The sequence below is a fragment of the Buceros rhinoceros genome, unplaced genomic scaffold, assembly GCF_000710305.1.
Source record: "Buceros rhinoceros silvestris isolate BGI_N320 unplaced genomic scaffold, ASM71030v1 scaffold13259, whole genome shotgun sequence".
Classification (NCBI taxonomy): Eukaryota; Metazoa; Chordata; class Aves; order Bucerotiformes; family Bucerotidae; genus Buceros; species Buceros rhinoceros.
Genome location: NW_010430999.1, coordinates 1 through 23,383, shown reverse-complemented (window position 1 = coordinate 23,383; position 23,383 = coordinate 1). Strand labels below are relative to the sequence as shown.

The 23,383-nt window shown below is 41.7% G+C and overlaps 1 protein-coding gene across 1 annotated transcript; it reads left to right on the top strand.

The window, feature by feature from the left end:
* Window positions 1-3,207: 3,207 nt before the first annotated feature.
* Window positions 3,208-23,380, top strand: PPP6R3 (protein phosphatase 6, regulatory subunit 3; the record flags this gene model as incomplete). The annotated part of the gene is made up of 14 exons (XM_010143256.1): window positions 3,208-3,450; window positions 4,952-5,138; window positions 5,997-6,134; window positions 6,633-6,698; window positions 6,938-7,050; window positions 7,555-7,668; window positions 8,346-8,475; window positions 10,324-10,476; window positions 12,266-12,415; window positions 12,943-13,007; window positions 14,265-14,380; window positions 14,746-14,831; window positions 19,772-19,858; window positions 23,292-23,380. Coding segments are annotated over exons 1-14 (1,721 nt in total), but the record flags the coding sequence as incomplete, so codon positions are not given.
* Between the last annotated feature and the right edge of the window lie 3 nt (window positions 23,381-23,383).

The window sequence follows — 23,383 nt, the reverse complement described above, 5'->3', positions numbered from 1 at the left end:
CTTCCCATTAGCAGACAGTGCAAGTGAGAATTTCTTTCAGTTGCCTGTGTCTCATAACTGGCTTCCCTCCATTTGCTTCAACTGCTTTCTTTCCTTTCAGATTTCAGTCAGGGGTTTACTACGGGGCATGTTCCTTCAGTGTTCATTCGGAGAAGAATCTGTTAACAATAGGAACTAAGGAAGCACAGCCACACTTTTCTGAATGCTCGGTGTTCCTTAGGGTCTCGAACTGCCGTAACTTGTACCTCAGCAGGTGGATGGCAGCTGTCAGAAGTACCATTTCTGTGAAGTGGTTCCTGGGAGTTAGTCTTGCTGCCTGGGAGCTTTCAGAGATCCTGAGAAGTTACAAAAAACAGTCAAATACCTGCAGCAGCAGTACTATCTTTAACATATTTTTTCTTTGCAGATCTGAGAGTTTTTAGCATTATCTTGGATTATTTTGATTCTTGTAGTATCTGATCTTGAACACGTCTTGTATTTGGCAGACTTTTGCATCTTGTTTTGAATCCGGATGTTGTAATTTTTCTGCTCAGATTGGCCAAGGAGTTGGCCTTTGGGAGTAATACAACCCAATAGACGGGTGGAGTTCATCATGAGTTTGCAGATAGTGAAATTTTGGGAGGAGTGCTCTTGATTTGTGGACATAAGACCTGATTCTGACTCTGTTAATGGGACTGAAATTTGAAAAAGCATGAAGATAATTCAGAATTTCCCAATGGGTCGGTTTTGGGAGGGAGGGTAAACAGGAGGCTGTGGGAAGAACAACAATAACTTCTTGTTTTTGAAGCTTCCTTGCAGAACTGTGGTAGGCTGGTTCTAGATTATCGCCAGTGATAACACCTAAGAAAATTCTCTTCTCTTCAGGGTTCCTGGACTTCCTTTTGGCGCATTTTATGTTGTTTATTTTTCCTTATTTCAAAGGACCTGGGCTCCTGTTGAAAAGTGATGGAGTAATTTCTGGCCGGCACCTGACATGACCCCCTAACAGAGCCTGCCCGGGAGACACTTTGTGAAATAACGCAGTAACATGTTTGCAGTAGTATGGATCTTTTTTTGTTGTTGCTATTTTCTGTTGATGAATTTCTCTTGAAATAAGTAACAGAAATACTGAAACAAGCTTTAATCACTGCAGGGGAATTTACATCTGGAATTAGCATTGATAGTGGTTATTTGCAAAGATGCTGATTTCACTAACTGGGGCAAGGGGAGGGATTTGATCTACTTTCTAGAGGCTTAAAAACAACAAACCAAAAATATCCTGTGACTTTAATGCAGTAGTTTTAATTGCTTACACTAAATTATCATGTAGCCCAAATACACAGAAATTACTGTTTTTAATAACAACTTTGTATAATTTGATTTAAGCTAATTTGTGAGGTCATTTTTTGCACGCTGCTTGTAAATTTACTAATACTTGTAGTAGAAAGGAGTTATTTTCTGGATTTAACCCTTGCATAGGATCTCAGATGATTGAGTACCGATACTGCAGTGAAGTTATCTGTACCTTTTCCTGATTGATTTTTGACTCCTGTAAACAGAAAGCTGTGTAGCCTAGGGGCAGTTAGGTGTGCTTATAACTTCTGCCAAAAGGCAGAGCAAAGGAGGGTAGCATTAAGTGATCAGCATGTAGTGGTTAAGGCAGCCCCGAGACCCCCAAAAGCAGTGAAGCTCTCCGTAGTGAGTACACCTGGCTTTTCAGCCGTTAGGCCAAATCCTGGAAGTCTTCCCAACGAAGAGAGTCATAGGGGGTTGCTGGATCCTTGGACTTGTATCTGTTTTCTAAACTGCTCAGGTACCGAATTTGATGCTTCACTGTTCTGAGTAGCTGGAGTGTGCCTGCTGAATCCATTTTAACCTGGAAATAAGTGCTTAAAGCTGTCTACCTCTTAGTTTGCATAAGAATTAGGTATTTCCGTTTTAATTTTCGTAGGTTTTTGTAACAGTGTATGACAAAAGCGTAGCTTGACTATTGTTTTTAAGCTTGCTGCAGCTTACAGAAGCGTTCTCGCCAAAAGAGTACCATTCACCTATGTTCTATGGTAACTCCATGTCCTTGCAGCTGATAATGTCACTAGTACACAGCAGTAATAATCCTTCACACTTGGAAGACAGTTCCTCAAGGAGCAAAAGGCGTGTTTCTTTCTGAATTTAAATGAGTACTGTACAAACCCATGCTGCTTCCAGTTGTGAGGAAAGAAGAGTTTCTCCTACCATTGTCTGGTATCTGTAGCATTTTTTTCTTAAATTCTCCATTTCCGTATGAGCAGCTGATCCTGTGTTGTAGGTTAAATGTCACGTAAAAGCCCCATTTTGGAGAGGGGAGAATGGAACGAATGTTCTGTTGAGCTAAATGAGAGGTGACAGCAGGAGTTCGTTGGATCTGTCCTAGACCAGAAATACTCTTTTCTAGGAGCACAGTTGTCTCAGTTCTCTCTGCTTGCATGGTGTCTTAGAGCAACAGCGTTACTGTGAAGGTGCCAAAGCCTTTTATAAGGAAAGGTGAAGTTGCTCATCCTTACCCATTTCTGTTATGCCCTTTTATGATGTTTCAGTGGTCAGAGCCACTGACCTTTCATGTGTTTGTATAAGATATTTTGTTGTCCCTTGTTCTTTCTCCCGTGTTGAGGTTGTGGAGGGCAGTACAGTGAGAGAGTAGGTCCTGTGTTGAAGTTAGCTCCAGCACTTTGACGTGTGCTGCCTGTGAGTGGAAACTGATAATTCCTCCATCTGTATAGATGTTTTCTTCAGTGGTAGGGGTGGTGCTCTAGTGCATTTATGCAGTGCCCATTTTATCTTCTCCCAGCTCTATTAACTGCTGAGCGAGTTGTTCTGAATCTGAGGTTTGATGTATAGATTGGGAAGAACAGATGCAGTAAAATGAAAGCTGGAGCTAGCCTTTCTTCTTTAATGCAGGTTAGCATGTTCCTTTTGTGTAAGTAAAACCCTGGAGCTGCCGAACTTTGGGTGTTAGAATATTGGCTATTGCTAAAGGTACAAAAAATGCTATGGAGTATTCAGGCATCTTTAATCAAGCCTGATTCTGTAGCTTTTGATCGTTAGCATCTACTGTTGTGTCTCGTTTGAGTTCTAGGAAGCTTCCATGCATGCAGGTACCTTTGGGGTTAGAAGCTGTGAAGTACTGCTGTGAGGTGTTACTAAAAGACTGCTTGAACAGATTTGTAAACTTAAATGATTTGTGTATATTCTTCTTATCTAGACCAGCATGTTTTGGAAATTTGATCTCCATTCGTCATCCCACATAGATACGCTTCTAGAGAGAGAAGATGTAACACTGAAGGAGCTGATGGATGAAGAGGATGTTCTGCAAGAGTGCAAGGCTCAGAATCGCAAACTTATAGAGTTTCTGCTGAAGTCAGAATGTTTGGAAGACTTAGTTTCATTTATTATCGAAGAGCCACCTCAAGACATGGATGAAAAAATTCGATATAAGTAGGAAAACTTTTGGGGGTGGGGGAGACTTGGGAAGGTGGAAAGAGGGGTAACTTACCCTGGTTCATGTGATAGTATGTTTTGAATCCCTGCATGCTGGTGTGTAGTACAGTACTGGTATCTAATTTAGAGTGAGTTTGTTTCCAAGGGACTTTGTAGAACTTTTAAATAAATCATCCTAATATTTGCATATTTTTCAAATGGAAGCCTCTTATCCCCAAATGCTTCTGAACCCAACTGCTGTCCAAAGGAGGCAAAATAATACAGTTAACAGAGCTCACGTGAGGAACCTTGTAGCTGTCATTATTAAGAGTTGAGTGAAAACCCCTCTTTGGGTAGTATGGTTAAGTGCTTAGCTTTGTTTCATTGGTGATTGGTAAGATGTTCTGAAAATGCTTACTGGAAGGTCTGTAGCTCTCCTTGGAAGAATGTTCTTATGTCTGATTGCAGGTGTTTTCCTTTGCAGAGCTAGAACTGTAAGAACTGGGAATGGCCATGACCTCAGCTAGCTTGCTGAGAAGGTTCAAACTCAGAACTCAAATGTAGCAGTTCCTTTGAAGCCCTTCTGCCATTTTTGGCCTGGTTTAGAGTTGTCTGTGCAGAAAGCTGCTGCCTTTTTTTTTTTTTTTTTTTTTTTTTCAGTTTGTGGGGGAAAAAAAGAGAAATACGCTGCACTCAGAGTTGTCTGTGCAGAAAGCTGCTGCCTTTTTTTTTTTTTTTTTTTTTTGTATCAGTATGTGGGGGAAAAAAAGAGAAATAAGCTGCACTCATAGTTGCAGTACTTAAGCATTTCTGGTAAACCAAGCCTCCTCTAAGTGTTTCTAGTAGATTTGGAATGGAAGCATCTTTCACTTGAGAGTCACAGAATGTTGGAAGCCTTAAGCTACGGATGCTGTCAGAATTGCCTTCAGTGTGAGTGGGCGATAATACTGTCAAATGCAGGAAGTGCCTGGTCTTGATGGCCTCTTGGCTTAAGTACTAGGTGTTCTGAGCTGCACCTCTGACCGTCATGAAGCAGTACGTGCTAGTTTTGCAGGCTTTTATTGAGTCTCTGCATAATTGATACATACCCTGAAGCTGTTCGATTTGACCTTTTAAATACGTTCCCTGTTAGACTGGAAAGGGGCAAGCACACTGCTCCCTCCCCAGTATCAGTCCAGTGCTATCAGCCTGCTTAACTTCTTGGTAGCTATTTTCCCTTCAAAAAACAAAATGAGAGATCAGTACTTGATGGATTTAACAATAGCTCTTGAAATAAAAGCTTGCCCTTTTCTTTCCCCACTTCCCTAGAGTTGTCGTACTGCTGCTGAAGAACAGAGTAGTCCGTTTCTTAAACGGAAGAAGAGAGTTCTGTTCCCTGGCAGTAGTGTGCTGCTTTAACTAGTGCAGACCAACCCTGCTTGAAGAGTTGATCCGAAGCCTTTCCAGGTTCCGAATTCAGAGGTGGAAATACGCCAACTTTGAAGTATGAGTGATGGATATTTTTCTTCTTTTTTCCCAGATATCCAAACATATCGTGTGAGCTGCTTACATCAGATGTCTCGCAGATCAATGATAGACTGGGAGAAGAAGAATCCTTACTTATGAAACTGTACAGCTTCCTCTTAAATGAATCTCCTCTGAACCCTTTACTGGCCAGTTTCTTCAGCAAGGTGCTAAGTATCCTTATAAGCAGAAAACCAGAACAGGTGAATATTTACAAGCTTTCCAATTTAGCAAGTGCTCTGATAAAGTTGCAGTGTTGCTTTAAGACTATTTTTGAGGCTATTTGAGGGAATAGCAGCAGAGTCAAAAAGGAGCATTCAACTTCCATACTAGCTGAAGGCAGTAACTTTTTTATGGCATGTGCAGGATTAAAAACTACATGTGGATGAGTAGGATGTGTTTGATTTGGATTTGCTGGAGCTATTTGTGCAGTCCGTGTGGGAGCGCTTACCTTTTGGCTTAGCTTAACTCCGTATTTGATACGATGGTGTTTACATTAATTGCTGTTAGAGGTGAAAGTGAATTGAATCAGTAGGAGCTGGTTCGATTTGGTGAGATGAACTGTTCTTGAACAAGGCAAGAGACATTTGGAGTCCTTGTTCAGAAACGTTGTGTTCATGTGGCCTGGACTGTCATCCCTGGGCGAATGCATTTGTGACTCTGTTCTATAGCTTTAATTTAGCAAGCTCTGTCTTTGTTTGTAATCTGTTAAGGATTTTTGCTGTGTTGAGCTTTGTTCAGTAAGCAGGGATGAGAGTAACTTGTACCAAAAAGCAAAGCTGACTGTGCACTGAATTTTAAGTAGTTCATGGCCAGCAGGTTAGGCCTGAGAGGAGGCCCAAGGCACATAGTCTGGATCTGTCCTGTGCCGCTTCTGCTGCTCCGTACCTGCATGTTACTGTATCTTCCCTTGGACTGCCAGCTTTAAGTGGCAGTAGTGTTTCAGAAGTTCTCATCTATTTTCTGTACTTGTTAGGAGGGAGAAATGAAAACTGGTTGGTATAACTTACCACGTACAGTACAGATGAGCTAATGTAAGCTCACTTCTTTTTAATTTCTAGATTGTGGAATTTTTAAAGAGGAAACATGATTTTGTAGACCTCATTATTAAGCACATAGGGACCTCTGCTATCATGGACTTGTTGCTCAGGCTACTGACTTGCATAGAACCTCCACAGCCCCGGCAAGAAGTGTTAAATGTAAGTAAAATGTCTGGAAGGATTTTTGTCTGTGGTAAGAACTGTGAGGTGCTTTGCCTTCTGCTGGTTTTACTAAGTTTATTTCTTAAATGTGCTGAAATTAGATGTGGGAGCTGCAGCTTCTTTTCCAGTGGAGCCCGAGTGCTGGTGGGGACAACTTAGAACCTGAGTGGCTTGTCTCTTCACCTCGTCTTTAATATCTGACTTACAACTGCCAGATGCAGCTTTAAAAATGTTTTGGCCCTTACTGAACGCTTTGTTTGGCATCAGAAAGTTTATTTAAAAATTAAGGCTTTCTTTTTTTTTCTTTTACAATTGCTCAGAAACACTAACTTTACTTTTTTCCTTTTTTCTGAAGTATTGTTAGTCCCATCTTTAGAGATACCAACATTGACTTGTGGCAATTATCAAACAACTACTTTTAATTTCATTAATTTTGATGCATTTAATTAATTCACTTAGATGACATTCTTATTAACACCCACAAACCTTTTGCAGTGGTTAAATGAGGAGAGGATTATCCAGCGGCTTGTGGAAATTGTACATCCGTCTCAAGATGAAGATGTAAGTATTGACCTGACACTCTTCTGGGTCTCTCTGTGCGGCACATTCCTCTACAGCATAGTGTTAGAGCTTTTAGTTTCACTGTTTTCTGCTTGCTTGCTTCAATAAGCTGATTTCAGTATTTTAAGTGTGGTCATTTGAGTGAGGGTGTGTGGTCCCTTCCCCCCTACCCCAGCTGAAGAATTACAGTCCAGCATGTTAGTACTCTTGCAGTGAAAAGCTGTGTTTTTCTGTTCCAGAGACATTCAAATGCATCACAGTCACTCTGTGAAATTATTCGTCTAAGCAGAGACCAGATGTTGCAAGTACAGAACAGTTCAGAGCCAGATCCACTGCTTGCAAGTCTAGAGAAGTAAGTTGTTTGCTGAATTTCTTTTATTTTCAGTTCACGAAAGCTTGGGTCTTAACTTTTGATCTTGAAAACCTTTAGAAATGCCAAGTTCCCCGTTTTGGGTGAATTTTCTTGGCTACCAGTCAGCTTTGGCTTTGGTTGGTTACTTGTTTGAGGTTAACTTGTGTTTCTGCCAGAGAAGATCCTCCTGTGTTCCCTTTCCCTTCGCAGGTTATGGTTCAGGTTTGTGGGGCTGTTACAGCAAGCTGAACCAGGGTTTGACCTGACTGAAAACTCCCTTTTTGTAGTGTTGGTGGTCAGATCAAAAAACTGGGGCAATAGAAGCAATAGGAAAACACGATGGGGGGAGTGAGGGTGGGAATGATTGTCCTTGTGGTAGCATGAAATGGCTACGAGTTTTCTTTGTATTATCCCCTTACTTTACATGGGCAGATGGTACGTACTTCTGTTACCAGTCATATCCCGAAGCAGTGGGATATCTGACGCCAATGCTTTGCTTTTCAGACAAGAAATCATAGAGCAGCTGCTGTCTAATATTTTTCATAAAGAAAAGAATGAATCTGCAATAGTCAGTGCAATCCAAATATTATTGACCTTACTTGAGACAAGACGACAGACGTAAGTGTTCTCATTTCACTTGAGCTGTGCCTGTGTAACTTAACTGCTGTTCAGCAACAGCAGGTGTTTTCCGCATGCTTGTGAGCGAACCATTGTTGTGGTCTGTTGTAGCTGAAGAAGTAAAAGAGCGAGCCAAATGACTGGTCTGTGTTGCTGCGCGTTCACCAAATGACTGGTCTTTCTGCAGTTTTTTTCTAGAAGCTCATTTAAGTGTCACTACAGATTAGACTAATTATATTTCACCAGTTTGCATGTAGATACAAGAAACAGACTAAATACGTACAGTGCAGGGAGTGGGAACTGACTTCTTAAAGTTACTTGGAAATTTCCTACAACTTCAGTTTGAGGAAACCACTGAACAGAGCTCTGTGTTTATGTTGTTCAGGGTAGATAAGTAAAGCTCTTTATCCTCAAAAGAGCAAATAGATGTGTAATGTTTGATCTCAAAACTGTATTGGAGACTTCAAGTGCTATAAAGCTAAAAATACTAGGTCTAATGTTTGGAAATACCTTGTTCAGCCATTACTTCACGCTTAACTTATTTGTAACCTTATGTTTTTACTTGCCTTTTCATTCTTTTCACGTGCCTTCCCAGAACTATGACACTCTCATACCTTAAAGATGTTTTACAACTAGTTTTCATTTTAATGATCAGACTTTGCTTGTGTGTGTTTTAGATTTGAAGGCCATATAGAGGTCTGTCCTCCAGGCATGAGCAATTCCACATACTTGGTCAACAAAAGTGTTTTAGAAGCCATAAAAGCACGACTTTCATCCTTCCATGAACTCCTGCTTGAGCCCCCAAAAGTAAGTGAGACCTCATGTTACCACATTAATTGAAATGAGACTGTTATGTCTGGGGATGTTATGTATGTAACAGGCAGGTTATAGTAACAAACAAAACCCAGTTTGACAGCTTCCGGTCAACTGCTCAGGTTCCTTCCCAATCTGCTGTGAGCCTTGCTGTTCGTTAGTGTTGTCCTTGAGCCAGTGTGCTGTGCTAATTGATACCTTTTGCAGCTCCAACTTTAATAGCTTTGAAGCAGTCACTTCTTTCTGAAACAAATGAACAGAGGTTTGTTTTATCAAGGCGGGTCCTGTTTTCTGCTTGGAAATTCCATCTGCATAGGAAACACGGACTGTGGGTGCTTCAGTCGTTTGGAGCTTTGGCATGGCCCACACGAGGCTTGCACAATTCCTCTGGACATGTCCAGGACCCAAGCAGACCTGCTTCAGCACGTGCAGCCTGGGCTCTAGATATGTTAAATTCTCTGGGCTCTTAAACTGATTCAAGCAACTTATGTCATGCTGTTGCAAAAGATAAATACGACGTGTATAAATAAGGGGTTTACCTCTGATCCATTTATATTTTTCCACTGACATTCTCACTGGCAGGGTTCCAGCTGGAGCACTGCGCCCTGAACTAGTTGCTACAGCCCATGATAGAGAAGGACTTGTGGGCCAGAGAAGAAGTAAGGCCAGAGGTGTATAAAACACCACATGGTGGGGTAAAGTAGTGTTAAAGTTCATTTGAGCCTGGAGAAGATGAGATCTCAAGATTTCCAAATGCAGAAGAGATGATAAAATACAAAGAAACTGTCTTGTCTTTAGTGTAACAAAATGGCAAGATCCAGGACTGCGTGACCTAAAAGCAGGGTCACGGTGACTAAGTTGTCTGGAGGAGTTACTGAGTCTGTTGCTCTTTTTGAGCACTAGTTAAATGAGCATCCTTAGATATTTTTTTTCTTTTTTCCCCTCCCTTATGGACTAAAAGAACTAGCAGGTTGTCCATCATCCCTGTTCTGACGGCACTGTCAGGCAGAAATGACACCCCGTGTTACAGAAGGCAGTAGTGGTCTCCTTGGCAAAAAAGCGTCTGTGCCTCGAGATAGGAAGATGTTTTCATTATGAATTCCTCCGCTTGTTGTGTATTTGCTACTAGATTTTTAGCTCGTGTGGTAACTAATACCAGATGTTTTCTTACGGGCTCTCATTTAGTTGTGTGACAACAGTTCTGGTTTGTAACCAGCTAAAATGTCAGTGTAAGAGTCATGAAGCTCATGATTGTAATACAAGGACCCATTTAGGGCGTGGGAAGAGATTCTTGCTGTGCTAGAAGTAACTCCTTCAAAGACTGCAGGTGGAGCCTGGTTCGTTTACAGTGCAAGAACAAGGCACCAGAGAAGCTTGTGGTTTAATGAAATTGTTTTCCAGGATATGAAGTTAGCATTGTTGAGGCATTATAGTGTTTAGAGACTGCCCACCAAGCTGTTTGTCCGTGTTGTAGCAATACAGACTGTAGCCATACGCAGATTAACAGTCATTTAACCAGCATTTCCTAGGAAGTATCTCCTAATTCATTTCAAGGTTGGGTAGAATGCATCTACTTTGAGATCCTGTCTGTGGTTTGCAACTGATTTTTTACTGTGTCATTGGCTTCACGTGGCTGTTTTCAGTGCTTCCTCTCTGTAGAGTTAAAATAAGCTGTAATGTTCAGAACAAAAAACTGGGTTTGTTTTTTTTTTTTTTTGGCAGGGTGAAGGTAAGACTTGTTCAAGGACTGACTGTATATAGTTTTAAGCCTTGTTGTGCCTGTGAGCTGTTTTTTAAAAGAAATTTTAATGAGTTTTATGGACGTATCTTTTTCTTTTTCAGAAAAGTGTAATTAAGACAACGTGGGGTGTACTGGATCCACCCGTGGGAAACACGCGTTTAAATGTGATTCGCTTAATCTCCAGCCTTTTGCAGACGAATACGAGCAGTGTGAATCAGGAGCTCATAGAGCTTAACAGCATAGGAGTAATACTGGTACAAACTTCGGCTGCCTTCTTTATTTTTGTGGATTGCGAATAAGATCCGGTCTGTTCTTTCTGTCACTGCAGATAATTTGAGTGTATTTTCCATCGTAACTTATGGCCTTTTTGTTTCTTGGCTTCTGTTGCACCGTTTAAGAACTCTTAATATTGGACTTTACTGTTAAACTCACCGGTCTGCAGTCAGCATTTTCCTCTGATCACTTGAGTGGTTCTTATTCTCCACACCTTCATGAATTCTTCGTATGAAATTATTTTCTTCACAAGCTTGTCTTTTTGTCCGTATGTTCTCAGGTTTTCAACCACGTTCAAGGCTTCCTTGCTGTTTCCATTCTTTTTCAAAGTTATTCCCTCAAAACCCCTTTTCTTCTCTCAGAATAGATGGCACACGGAATGGTGTCTTGGCACTTTCCAGTGAAGGGGCAGTTATTCTGGGTAGCTCATACACCTGCAAACCTCTGAAAGCAAGATGTTCCGCCCCAGATTTTCAGCCAGCTAACTCGCTGCTTTCTGCTAACATGGACTTCCTGCCTCATAACTTACTCTTTGAAGCTGATGTGATATAGATGTTGTTATCAGTTAAATAACTAGCAAAACCTGCTAGGACTCATGCTGTGGTTTGAGTACAACATGTGTATGCTCCTGCTTCTAAGGAGGCAGTTGCAGACTTAAAGTGTAAATATTTTCTCTGCTCCAAATAGTTGCAGTCTACAATCCCTTTTTCCATCAACTAGTGAATACAGGTGTGGCTGGAGTGTCTTCATCTCAGCTTCTCTGCACAACTCGGGTTTGCAGATAGGTGCTAACTTGCATACTGAAGGTTTCGCTAGATGTGGTGTCTGAGGGAATCTCCTCCGTGCTTCACGCTGTTTGCTGAACCAGCACACGCTTTCACTGTTAGGAGAAGTAATTGCTGAGGTGCAGTAGCATGTCTTCAGGGGAGGATGTCATTAGTTTAGAAGGACTGAAGGAAAAGTGGAGATCTTTAGCTGTATTTTGGATGAGACTTAAATTGTTCTGTACTCTTTTAATCACTGCACATATTTACATAACAAATTTAATTTTCCCAGTGGCAGCAACCATTTGAATTTTGTGGTGAGTAGTAGTCTAAATAACTGGACATAAAGCTTGAAAAAAACCACTTTCCTGTGTTTAAGAGGCAAAATGTGGAGAACCAGGAACATGCCTCAGTGAACACTATTTATTGTATCTCGGCCTCAGTATTTGTCCGTGTCTTCTGGAAGACACTCACTAATCGTGAACTGCGTCTCGATTATCTGAAGAGGGTTCTGTAGTAGAAGAATAAGGTTAGTAGAGGCCAGGTTCAGAACAGGTAGATATGATTTTGTAAGGAGACTCACTGAAGTGAAGAGCAAGTTATAAATGGGATTGTAGATGGTGGAAGGTTTAGTGAACTCAATCTGTGAAGGGCTACTGAGAACATGAATCACTGACTCTGGGACTCCCTGGGCTGCAGCCAGCGGAAAGAATGAAGTGGGGAGTGTCATTCCTCCCTGTCTTTGTTCTCTGCAAGTGTATTATTGGTTTCCCCCAAGAGAAATCCAGCAGCAGTTGAGCGTTTGTTCTGATCCTTGTGCTAATAGCAAACACAAGAATTAACCTTCTGGTAGGTCACAAGTTTCTTCTTACACAATAATATTATTGTAAAGCTTAAGGTGTTTGTTCCAGGGTAGTCATTCAGGTGCCTGGCTGAGGTGAGATGATTGGCTACATTTAATGAAAAGACCTAGCTTTGTATAAAGCACGTTGAATTTGTTTTTCAGGACATGTTCTTCAAGTATACATGGAATAACTTTTTGCATACTCAAGTCGAAATCTGTATTGCATTGATTCTTGCAAGTCCTCTCGAAAGCACAGAAAATGGCACAATTACAGATCAGGATCCCCCTGGGGACAATCTCTTATTGAAACATGTAAGTTGTGAGGGTTTGGGGGAGTCTGAATTTTCCTGTCTCCAGGCTGCCATAGCAGTTATGTAAAATATACCCCAATTTTACTTTATCTATAGATGAACAGGAATATTTTTTTTCTTAAATTGTCGGTTCGGAGTGTTAAACCTGAAGGTGCCATTGAATAGACATTTGCTGCCCCAAAATGAGCATGTGTGCAGAGCTACAAGTAATTTATTTTCCCTAAAGAAGTTGCTCTTAATTTTAAGGATTAGAATTGGTATTTCAATAGCTTGATGCTACAACAACTTGGCATCTATGAAGAGAAGTAGAATTAGTGTAGGTTTAGCCTTTAGGTTTCTGGTTGAGATCGGACTGTGGCTTCTGAACTTTAATTCTGAACTTTAATTTAAATTCTTTAATGAAAGTATTTTTTCTAATCTTGAAGTGAGTTGTCTTGTAAGTCTTTTTAGTATCTGTTAAAATCAACTGTACAATGTGCGATAGTATTCCACTTCACTGCTACTGAACACATTCTGCTTTTTTGATAGCTCTTCCTTAAGTGCCAGTTGATAGAACGAATACTTGAAGCATGGGAGATGAATGAGAAGAAACAGTGAGTAACTAGTTTTGTAATTCCCTGCAATTGTCTAGATAAGCCTTGAATTGTGAAAAGAATGTATGGTCAACTCAATAACTGACCTGCCGGTTCTGATAACACTTGTATGTGACTACTTGGATTAAAGCTTTCTCTCATACTGCTTTTTGGTAGCGTTCTAATCCTTTTTCCCATGACCATTTATGAATACAATAGTTTGCCATTTTCGCAATGTGTAAGATATTACTGTGGTCTTAAAGTCTGCCCATCTTCAAGTTCAGAAACACACTCTGAGTTTTCAGAGGACAGGAAATACTCTTCTCCAGTAAGCAATTGAAAATTATTTATGAACATGTCAAAGCATGTTATGTATTGGGGAGAGAGTTGTAAGTAGTCAAAGCCAAGTCCACAGCAGTGGATTCTTGTGGAAGGATGGAAGTTTCACATAGCTAAAAACTGAAACCTTGTTCATAGCAGGAGAAAAAAATCTCCATCTTCACCTGAGATGGTAAAACAGCTCTCATAAGGCTTTTAAGTTTGGCTCGGGAGATGCTGAACAGTAAACGTCAGCCCTAGCTTGTCAAAATAAAGTTCTACTCCCCAAAACATTCCTAGTCGATGTGAATCAGTTAAGAAAATCATGGTTAATGTAACTGACCTGTTGAAGGAGGTAAAGTGGGTGTTACAAAGGGATGTGACTTACCCAAACTGCAGAAAACTTGCTCTCCCAAATGTCTTCTGGTTTACATCGTGCTCTCCTGAGGTTATAGAGAACTGCCAAGTTTATCAGCAAGTGGACTCTCGCAGAAGAGAAATATGGAAAGTTATTTCCCTAGATCCAACTTAAAACTATTCTTTGGTTGGATAAGAATGTTCTCGATCTAGTGCTCGCCACAGGGATGAATTAAATATTTAGTCTTATGCTTGCACATACCTGCTAACGAGATACAATGGTGTTCTAGATTTTTTGGCTAGGCAATAACAAGTCAGTCCACTTCGGCAGACACAAGTGCTCTTTATGGCATATGCTGCACTTCTTGGTAGGTTACGTGCTTGCTAAGTCGTCTAGACTGGCTCAGTGTCATCAGACTGGTTGGTGTCTTAAATTCTTGAGTATTTTTGTGAGCCTTTGGTTTTAGGATGCAACTCTCCTGCTTAAGAACCTGTTTGCTATTTGTCTTGTGTAACTTCATGACTGGTAGAGTGGTTTATAGCAAAACACTGAGGCACAGTTGCTTTGAGGGCAGGCGGTTGGATCCCTCTTGTCTCTTGCAGGGCCGAAGGAGGAAGGCGACATGGCTACATGGGGCATCTGACAAGGATAGCAAACTGTATCGTGCATAGTACTGATAAAGGGCCAAACAGCACACTAGTCCAACAGCTCATTAAAGGTAACGTTCATGGTCTGCAGTTTGTCTTTGTGGCTTTCATTATCAAATTTTGAGGAAATGAATTGAACTTAAATTAAAAGGCAGCTGTTGGATAAAAGAAGAAAATACTGATTTTTCTGACCAGCCATCCTCAAACATGTGCTTAAGTTGTCTTTTTTCCAAACAGTATCAAAGCTCCCTGAGGTAAATGTGAAGAGCTGCTGACCGGCTTAGTTTGGATTTGTTTGCTACATGGAGCAATCCTGATGGGTTTAGGAGGGTGTCTATGCTCTTTGCAGTATTTCTGGTAAAGCAGAAGAGAATAATCAAAAGTTAAGTGATGCTCCATTGTCCATAGTATCGAATTTGTTTTTTTCCTGTGCTAGAGCTTCCAGAGGAGGTCCGAGAGCGGTGGGAGACCTTCTGCACAAGCTCCTTAGGAGAGACTAACAAGAGGAATACCGTGGACCTGGCAAGTAGTGCTGCGGGAGGTGTCAGAATTGCTGCTGTTCCCTTGGGCCCCAGTTTCTTTGTGTCAGTAGCACAACCAGTCTTCCCAACCACCACATCCTTGTGTCAACAAGTACATCCAGTTTCTGAGCTGCTCATTCTTTTCACTCTTCAGTTAAACCATGTCGTTACTATTTGTATGGGAGTCTTGCAGTAGCTCATTTTGTGTAGCTTATCCCACAATTGCCCAGGAGGAGGATTTCTTTACATCTTCAAGTCAGTGCTTTTGAAAGCTCCTGTCTGCTTGAAGAGTACAAACTAAATTAATTGTTAATGGCTTTATCTACAGTATGTAAATTAGACTATGTAAGTAAGAAGACACTACCTGCATCTCACTGCATGTGCTACTGACTTTGCTTAAGACAAGTAACTTTGTGTACTTTTGTTGTGCTCCTGTCCTGTTTCTTCTGCACGCAGCAGTGGTGATTAGACTTTTAGAAAAAAGCTAAGCTTTACAAGTATGAAGAGATTTTGTGTAATCAGGTTAAACGTACAGTTTAAGAGTAACCACTTGGAGACGTTAATAAGCAGAGGCTGTTTCCAATGTCACCAGACCGGTCAATGATTTTTAATATACTTGACTTCTGCAGGAGTGCAGTGCTTGCATGTAGCTTCATTAACTTGCCGTACTGCTATATTAATCGGTCTTTAAGACTCATAGGCTGTTAAATTTGCTATTTGAACATAGTATAGCAAGTGGAACATAACGCCAACATGATGCGTGTGGCACCAGAAACAAGAGGGAATTAATCTGAAACTGCACAACTTGTGGAACATAGTATAGCAAGTGGAACATAACGCCAACATGATGCGTTTGGCACCAGAAACAAGAGGGAAATAATCTGAAACTGCACAACTTGTACACAGGACTAAATGCTGTACAGATGATATTTTTTCCATGCTGTAAATTTTTTCCATCCTGTAAATTCAAAGAAATTCATAGTGCATGTCAAATAATGATATTGCCATCTTGTTAGAAACTACTTCTTGGTCAAGGCCAAGAGAAAAGTTATCTAAAGAGGCAGAATTTTAAGCTGATTTTTAAAAAAATTGTAATTAGCTGTTTAGATACGTTTTAAATGAGGTTTTAATATTGTTACATCAAGTACATCCAAGTCCATGGTTACGTACCTCCAAACTCAGCTGCAGTAGAAATACAAAGCATTAAAGCATGCTGGTATCTAAAATGCTGTCTGAAAAATACTGTCCCTCTGAAGTTGCACACGCAAGCAGAAACAAAGCCTGTAATTCTCATGAGTCTTGGATTAGCGTTCAGAGCTAAGCAGCAGTGGGCAGTCCAGTGTGGTATGGGAGATGCCAAAAGATGGATCTCACAGAAAACTCAATATGTCGTATTACTGAGTCAGGTTTAAGCTATGGTTATTGTGTGCGGGTATCCTGAAAGCACAGCCCTGCAGGATTTCTTCCCAGTCGCACTGTCCCCTAATATTCATGCTCTTGATCTGTGCTTTGGTCTCCACAGACCTGTTCTCTCCATCTGTAAACCTGAACAGTTGAATGTGTGAGCTTTTCTGTAAGTTGATAAAATCATCCTGGGTTAAAGCAACAGCTTATCGAAACTAATGTTTAGAGCTGATTTAAAGTGTAGATTTTCAGTGCCCCCAGGGCAAGGTCTTACACACCCACCTTTCTTAATTTTCTGTGGATTGGCCTTCTATTTATTACTGGGTAGATAAGTGGACTTGTTTACTCGGTTCAGGGTTTTCCTGTCCTAAGCAAAGTGTTGAGCAGAACCTAGTCGTGGGTGATAAAATAGTTAAGCACACAGTTCCTGACCTGAATGACAGAACTGTGGCTCACTGTTTTACTTGATCTTCTTCAGCCAACTTACTGGATTTACTAAGCTCACATGATCTGTCCTTTGTGTGTGGATAGTCTTACGGTGAGATGTTCATTTGAAAAATAGGTATACAAGTTAGCTGTGTGAGGGCTGTGGAAATAACTGAGCTTGTGAGTACTTTCAGTGCCTCAGTTCTTTCATCACAGAACCATAGACCGTCAGGTTGGAAGGGACCTCAAGCATCATCTGCATCAACCTTTCCTGGGAGAAGCACAGTCTAGATAAGCCTGCTGCAGGCAATTCCCTTGCCTCTTCAGAGAGATAGATTCCACCCCTCCTGAGCAGCCTGTTGTCACTGGAGAATGTCCCACTGTCATAAACGCCAAAAGCCTTCATGATGGCACCAGCCACGGAGCCAGATGTTGGTTTGCATGATACATTTATTTCTGGCTGCCTCCTTCCCTCTAACAAGTAGAGTGGAAGAAAAGATAATTTGGGCACCAATGCTTTCTACTTGCACTTCCGGAGTGCTCAACAGAGAAGTCATTTACTGTAACAGAATGAGATGTGTGGCCCTGGGCTCCCATAATGAACTGCTTCTGCAGCCATGACACTTCTTTTTTAGTTGTTCTACATCAAGAACGTAAAAAAAAAAAAAACCACCTTTTGTTCTCTCTTCTTCTTTAGGCTTTTCCACCTTTCAAAGCAGGTCTTGTTAGGGTTTCTGCAGCAACAGTAACTGCAGACTGAGAGGTGAGCATATAGCTCACTCACTCTCGGAGTTTCCCCCAAACGTGTTACAGGAAGTTTATTTTTGTTTTTCCACTACTGATTGTCCTTCTGGTAACAGGTAGGCAGTGCTTCACCCAGCTTACCCAGCTGCAGCTGCCTAGCTGCGGATTGCACAGATGTGCAGTAATTGTTCGTTTTCTCTTTAGACAAGGTGCGTGAATGATGCTGCTGCAGTGAAGACCGTGATACAGTGTGTGGTGTGGGGTTTGTGCAAGAGACTTTGTATAAATTCCGCTGTGTCTCTTCATGGCATCCTTCCAATACTAGTCCTGATAGTGGGTGTCCGTGAGGTACACGTAAGGACTAGGTGAGGGGAATATACCTCCTCTGAGCCTAAAAATAACAGTCTACATGACAAATTGTTCATCGTGGCCTTAAAAATCACTGTGTCGTTCCTTTCTCTTAAGGAAAACTCTTCTCGGTGTTACCAGGAGATGAGGCAGACGGTGCCACACATTAGAATGAATTACTTGCTGAAGTGCCTGTGCTGTGTGGCGGTGTTAGGAAGAGACTAAGTAAAATGTTAATTGCTGGAATTTGCAGGGGTCCTTCCCACTGCCTTCCCTGGCGTAATTCTGCCTCTCATTTATGAGAGTGGAGTAATGCTGGTTTCTTCCTGCAGGTTTATGCTACAGCAGCTGTCAGAAAACCGGGAGTAACTCTTGTATCTGAGGCCTTATGCCCTGCTGGTTCCCAAAGGGCGAGTTTGGGCAGAAGACACTGTGTCTCACTGAGAGTCCTGAGCCTGTTTCTGTTCCAGCAGGAGGGGCAGGATTTCTGCGGGGGTTAACTTGTTCTGCAGTAGTAACTAAACCTAAGCGCTCACCTTCTTACTTGGTTTTGAGTGTCTTTTGCCCCAACAAATTGCACTTGTAGGAGTAGGTGTATTAACTTGGGTCCTTTCAACATGTGCCCACGTGAGAGGACAGGGTATGGGGCAGCTCAGGTTGGGGTGTGGAAAACCATAGAATTACCTTGAGATGTACTGACCTCGCAAGAATGTCTAACTAAACACACGCTGAGCAGTAGCTTTGATGGGCTTGGTCCCTCCTTCAGTGGAACAGTTCTCTAGACACAAGTCCAGAGATCATTTGGTACGTTACTATTCCTTCCCCTTACTGGCAGTTGATAGGTCAGGTGTCCTTCAGAAAGTCCCAAACCTGAAGTCAGGGCACTTCTAGTATGCAGGTGGCAGTGCAGGATCGGTAAATGTGCAGGAGTACAGCACTTCAATGAGTGTTGTAAAGAAGTGTAGCACTAACAGAGGAAAAAGCATAAAAGCACATGAATTTCAGGTAATGCCTCTCTTCCTTTATCACCTGCCCGTGTGTCCTGACTGTGGCGTTGTCCTGTAGCGGTACTGGTGGGAACACAGAAAGGTGTCTGCTTTGTGTGAAGCCTTGTTTGTGTTTCCGTGCTCCGGTTGTACAGGCTTACATTCTCTTCAGAAAATAAAAAGAATCTGTGAACCACCTGACTCCACTTGAGCATCTGCAGCCTGGTGTTCGAGGGGCTGGGGACAACGCCGTGTGTCACAGTGCAGCAGAGGGTTTGTCATCTGTAGATTGGCGTGGTTCTAGCGATCCTTCATGGAGTGTGTCTTAAGGATCAGCTGTGGCCAGTGTTAGTTCTGCTAATTGCTCTCCCAGCTAAATTGGCTTTGGGAGTGCTGCTCGGATTGAAGAGGAGCACTTCCAGGAACACGCTGCTTCAAGAGCAGTGTCACCAAAAAAACTATTGCTACTAGCTGTATGTCAGAGCATCAGAAAAACCCCCAACCTCTTCTTTCAGGGGTAGTGTTGGAAACAGCAGTTGCTGAGGCAGCAACTCCCTCTTTGTTTGTACGAGTACACGTTGGTTGGAATTTGTGGACTCCTAATTCTTCTGTCTTTTTGTAAACCCTGTAGATACCTGAGACAGTTTCCTTTTAATTGTCATATTTTACCTACTGGGAAGGAGGAGGATCTCTGGATATAATCTAGTATCTTGGTGACTGCTCATTCACGTGCTGTTCAGTGTATTTCCTGCAATAGAGACGCACCTTTCATCCCACTTTGCTTATGATAAGTCAGCCGTAACTGGCTTTGTCAAGCAGTCAAAAGCTTTGGCTTTTCTGAGGTGTCTAGTACACATGTACATGTTAATGCTGTTGAAATATTTCAGGGACTGTTTTGTGGGCTGTGGCAGTTGGGAAGGCTACAGGTCATTTAGTTTCTTGTTTTGATGTGAAATGGAAACTTGAGGCAGGCAGTGTGAGTGCACTGGAGTGGCGTTCACATACCACACGCTGACTGGCTTCCTCCGCACAGGTCACCACCTGCCACATCCATTCCTCCAGCGATGATGAGATTGACTTTAAAGAAACTGGCTTCTCTCAGGATTCTTCCCTGCAGCAGGTGAGTTGAATTCTTTTTTTAACAGGGGAAGTTGCTCTTTCCATGAAAACTAATAAATTTTTAAAAAGCCACAGAACTTGTATTTCTATCATGAGCAAATGCAAATTTAGAAAATTTGAAACTGCTATGTGTGTGCCTGCACGTGGCGGGGGTTTACCAGCCCCAGAGGTGTGGTTCTTAACACAAATCGCCATAGCTGGGTGGGCCTTCCAGAGCTTAGTCTTCGGCCGGGCTGTTCATGCAGGTCTCCACTCGTTCTGCCCAAGACACACATTTCATACCTCAGCTGCCTGGCTCAGGGAACACAGTTTCTGTGTTAACTTTGGTTCTTACTAGATGGAGAAGTTTGATGTGGTGGCTCCTCACTGTCTCTTCTAATGTGTGAATTGCTATGGAGGCAAATATGAGGTTTCTGTTTGGTTTTGCTAATACTTTTTTTTTTAATGTTGATTCCTTTTGATGAGGGAACAAGGAGCATTGGCAGTTTATTGCTACATGTTTTTAAGTTTTTGGCAAAACGTCAAACTCTGCAGCTGTCACAACAATAGCAATGACGAGCCAAGTGTGCTCCCATGACAGGTATCCAGCAGCTCAAATATTTTTAACTTTATAGACCCTGGCAAGTGTACACAGCCAAACCTTCCGGAGCTGAAATTCCAGTGACCTCGATCACTTATTTTTAAATTCAGTTTATGCTTGCAGTATTATATTTGTGAGCATTTCAAAGATAATTATTTATCACTTGGTTTAGTGAAAAACACTTGAGAATGCCTGAAGCATTTTCAGCTCAGCCAGGCTGAAAGCTCAAGGCAAACCTGTGTCCACCGTGAAGTTTTACTGCTTTCATAGTGGACTAATTGTGAATGCCACAGTCAGTGTTTAACATGGGTCTGGTACGAGGGAATTTTTGTGGGGAGTGCTTATGGAGGGCACTGATGAGGAACGAGAGCGTTTCTGTGCTAGTACTGACTTGTCTGCATACACGTCTGTGTTGGTTCTTTGGTGGTGAAGGAGTGGGAGCCACGCGGCTCACAGCTGCCTGTGGGTCCTTTATATGGAGCATGGTACTCACCTGGGTTCTTAACCACGACCTTTCAGCTTGCCCTAACAGCTGTGTAGTAACTTCCGAGTTTAGGACTGGCTTTGGTACTTTATGCACCTTGATAGTTTTTATAGTAAGTAATTGCTTGTCTAAGTTTGAATTGTGGGTGGTGGCTCAATTTTTAATCTAGCTCAGTGATTTTGTGTGTGTAAGGTGCACTCCAATCCCGACTTGCAAAGTTGGATGCTGTCTGTAGCAGCTCTGGTGAGAAGGTGAGATCTTCAGATCCCTCTGTCCTTTCCGTGCATCCCTTAGCACCCTGCTGTGCCTGGGCATCCCAGCAGCTCCAGGTAGTTGACTGGGGTCGTGCAGGTGGGGCAGTGCTGTTTCTTTCAAGTTTGTCACCATTTTCTTTGTTTTGGTTTGGTTTTTTTTTGTTTCCCCCCTAAGCTAAGCTAGTGAAATAGACTTGCTAAAGTGGTCTTGGGAGGAAAGCAGGATACCAGATAAATCATGGATGGGAAATGCATGGAAATTACTTAAAGCATTTCATCAGCTGCACACATTTGTTCATAAAAGTGTCTCTGGCTTCAGCTGGAACACCTTATTTTAGAGGTAAATTTCCAAAATTCAAGTGGACCCATTAGGAGCTGGATAAGGGAGGAAAATACTAAGGAACCTCTTAAATTTGACAAAAATAAACCAAAGATTAAGTTATGCCTGTGCAGAATTACACTTGCTGTCACTGACCTCTGGCCTCCAAATCTAGTTTGATACTGTTTTCTTCTAATGAAGACCCTTTGTTCCAGAAGGGAGGGTTTCTCCCCTTGCCCCGTCTCTTCCCCCCCCCCCCTTTTTTTTTTTCTTTTTTATGTGCCTTTCTGCATAATGCTTCAAAACTGAGGTCTTTGCAAAAGTGTGCTGTCACCAGGTGTGGGGTTTAAGGTTTCTTCTGCTGTCTTGCTGTGGCTCTGGAGATGTTACTCCAGGAAAGCGTTGTTCTTCTATTCTCCACCAGCTTAAGACCACTTTTTGTCTCTTAAGCGTACAGAACTCTGTTAGACCCTACACAGTTCTGTCGTGCTCTGAGTTACGTGAGCAGTTTATAACCACATCTTACATACTTGTAGACAATTTTGATATAATGTCACACTACATCAGCTAGTTACTGATGTCATAAATCTCATGTTTTAATTTTGTGTTCATCCCAGTCAGTGGTGGTCTTAATGGCTGCACCTTTTGTAAAACAGAGCCAGTCTGTTTTAACTGCTTCTGGGCTTTTTTCTCACCATGGACGTAATTCGCTCATTTCTTTCAGTCACATGTGCTTTTTGTTGTCCACAGTAGTGAAACTACTTCACAGGAAGGACAGCTCATTAACTGGTGTAAAGAAGAGTAATTATTGCATAGGGTGGGCAGTCAAATTGATTGTCTGCCGGTGTGATGTTGATACACTGATTGTGTTGGTATCAAATCCTGAAGTTTTTCAGAACTATAAGACTTTAAAATTCAAGACCCAGGTGTGAAAGAGTTCTTGCTTTGGCCTGGCTTTGCACAGTGACCTGACCACTCAGAGTGTTTCAGCCCCACTCCTGGCGCTGGTAGTGTCTTGCTGTGTACCTCAGCCTTCTATAGCTCCTTCCTTTTTTCTCTAGCTTTCATCATGCCTTAATCCAAAACTGCTTTTTTTGACCGTTTTCTTGTTTTCTTTGCATATTCACTTTCTTCAGCTTTACCACTGTCTTCAAAGGTTTTATCTATAGTGTAGCATTGGCTGACTTGACATGTGGAAATAACACTGGAGAGTGTGTGTGTGTACTCACACACATCCATCTGCTGGCATTTGACATTGACATCTTTATTAAAAAAAAAAAGGCACAATTGAGTCAGTGACATTGCAGTGAGATGTAAAATGTCCAATCATTTATTTCTGCCAGATGTTGAGTAGATGCTGCTGCTATGTGTCTGAGACTGACATTTCTAATAACAACTAGATGATAAATATGTAGCTGTGCTTTAGTGTCTCTGTATGATGTACTTTTCTGGTTCTTACCATTTAAAACTTCATGATATTTTGAACAAAGACAGCTTTTTCTTTTGTTGGATCTGCTGCTTCTTTGGGTGCATTTGGAAAGGTGCTGATTAACACACGGTTAAACTGGAGATTTCACTTTCTTACTGAGAGCTGCTGTTAGACTGGCTGCCAAGTCAGTAAATGTAAATCTGTGATAGTCAGTGTTACCATTTAAAAGTCAAAGTTTAAGACACATCGTTTTCCTGTCCTGTATGTTTTGATTAGAGTTACTTATGTCTTTGGAGCAAAATGGGCAAATAGGTTTTAGAGTATTATTAGAATCATTATATCACTGTCGTTGGTCCTGGGGTTGCCAGGCCTTTTCTGATTATCAGATGCAACAAATGACGTCCAATTTTATTGACCAGTTTGGCTTCAACGATGAGAAGTTTGCTGATCAAGATGACAT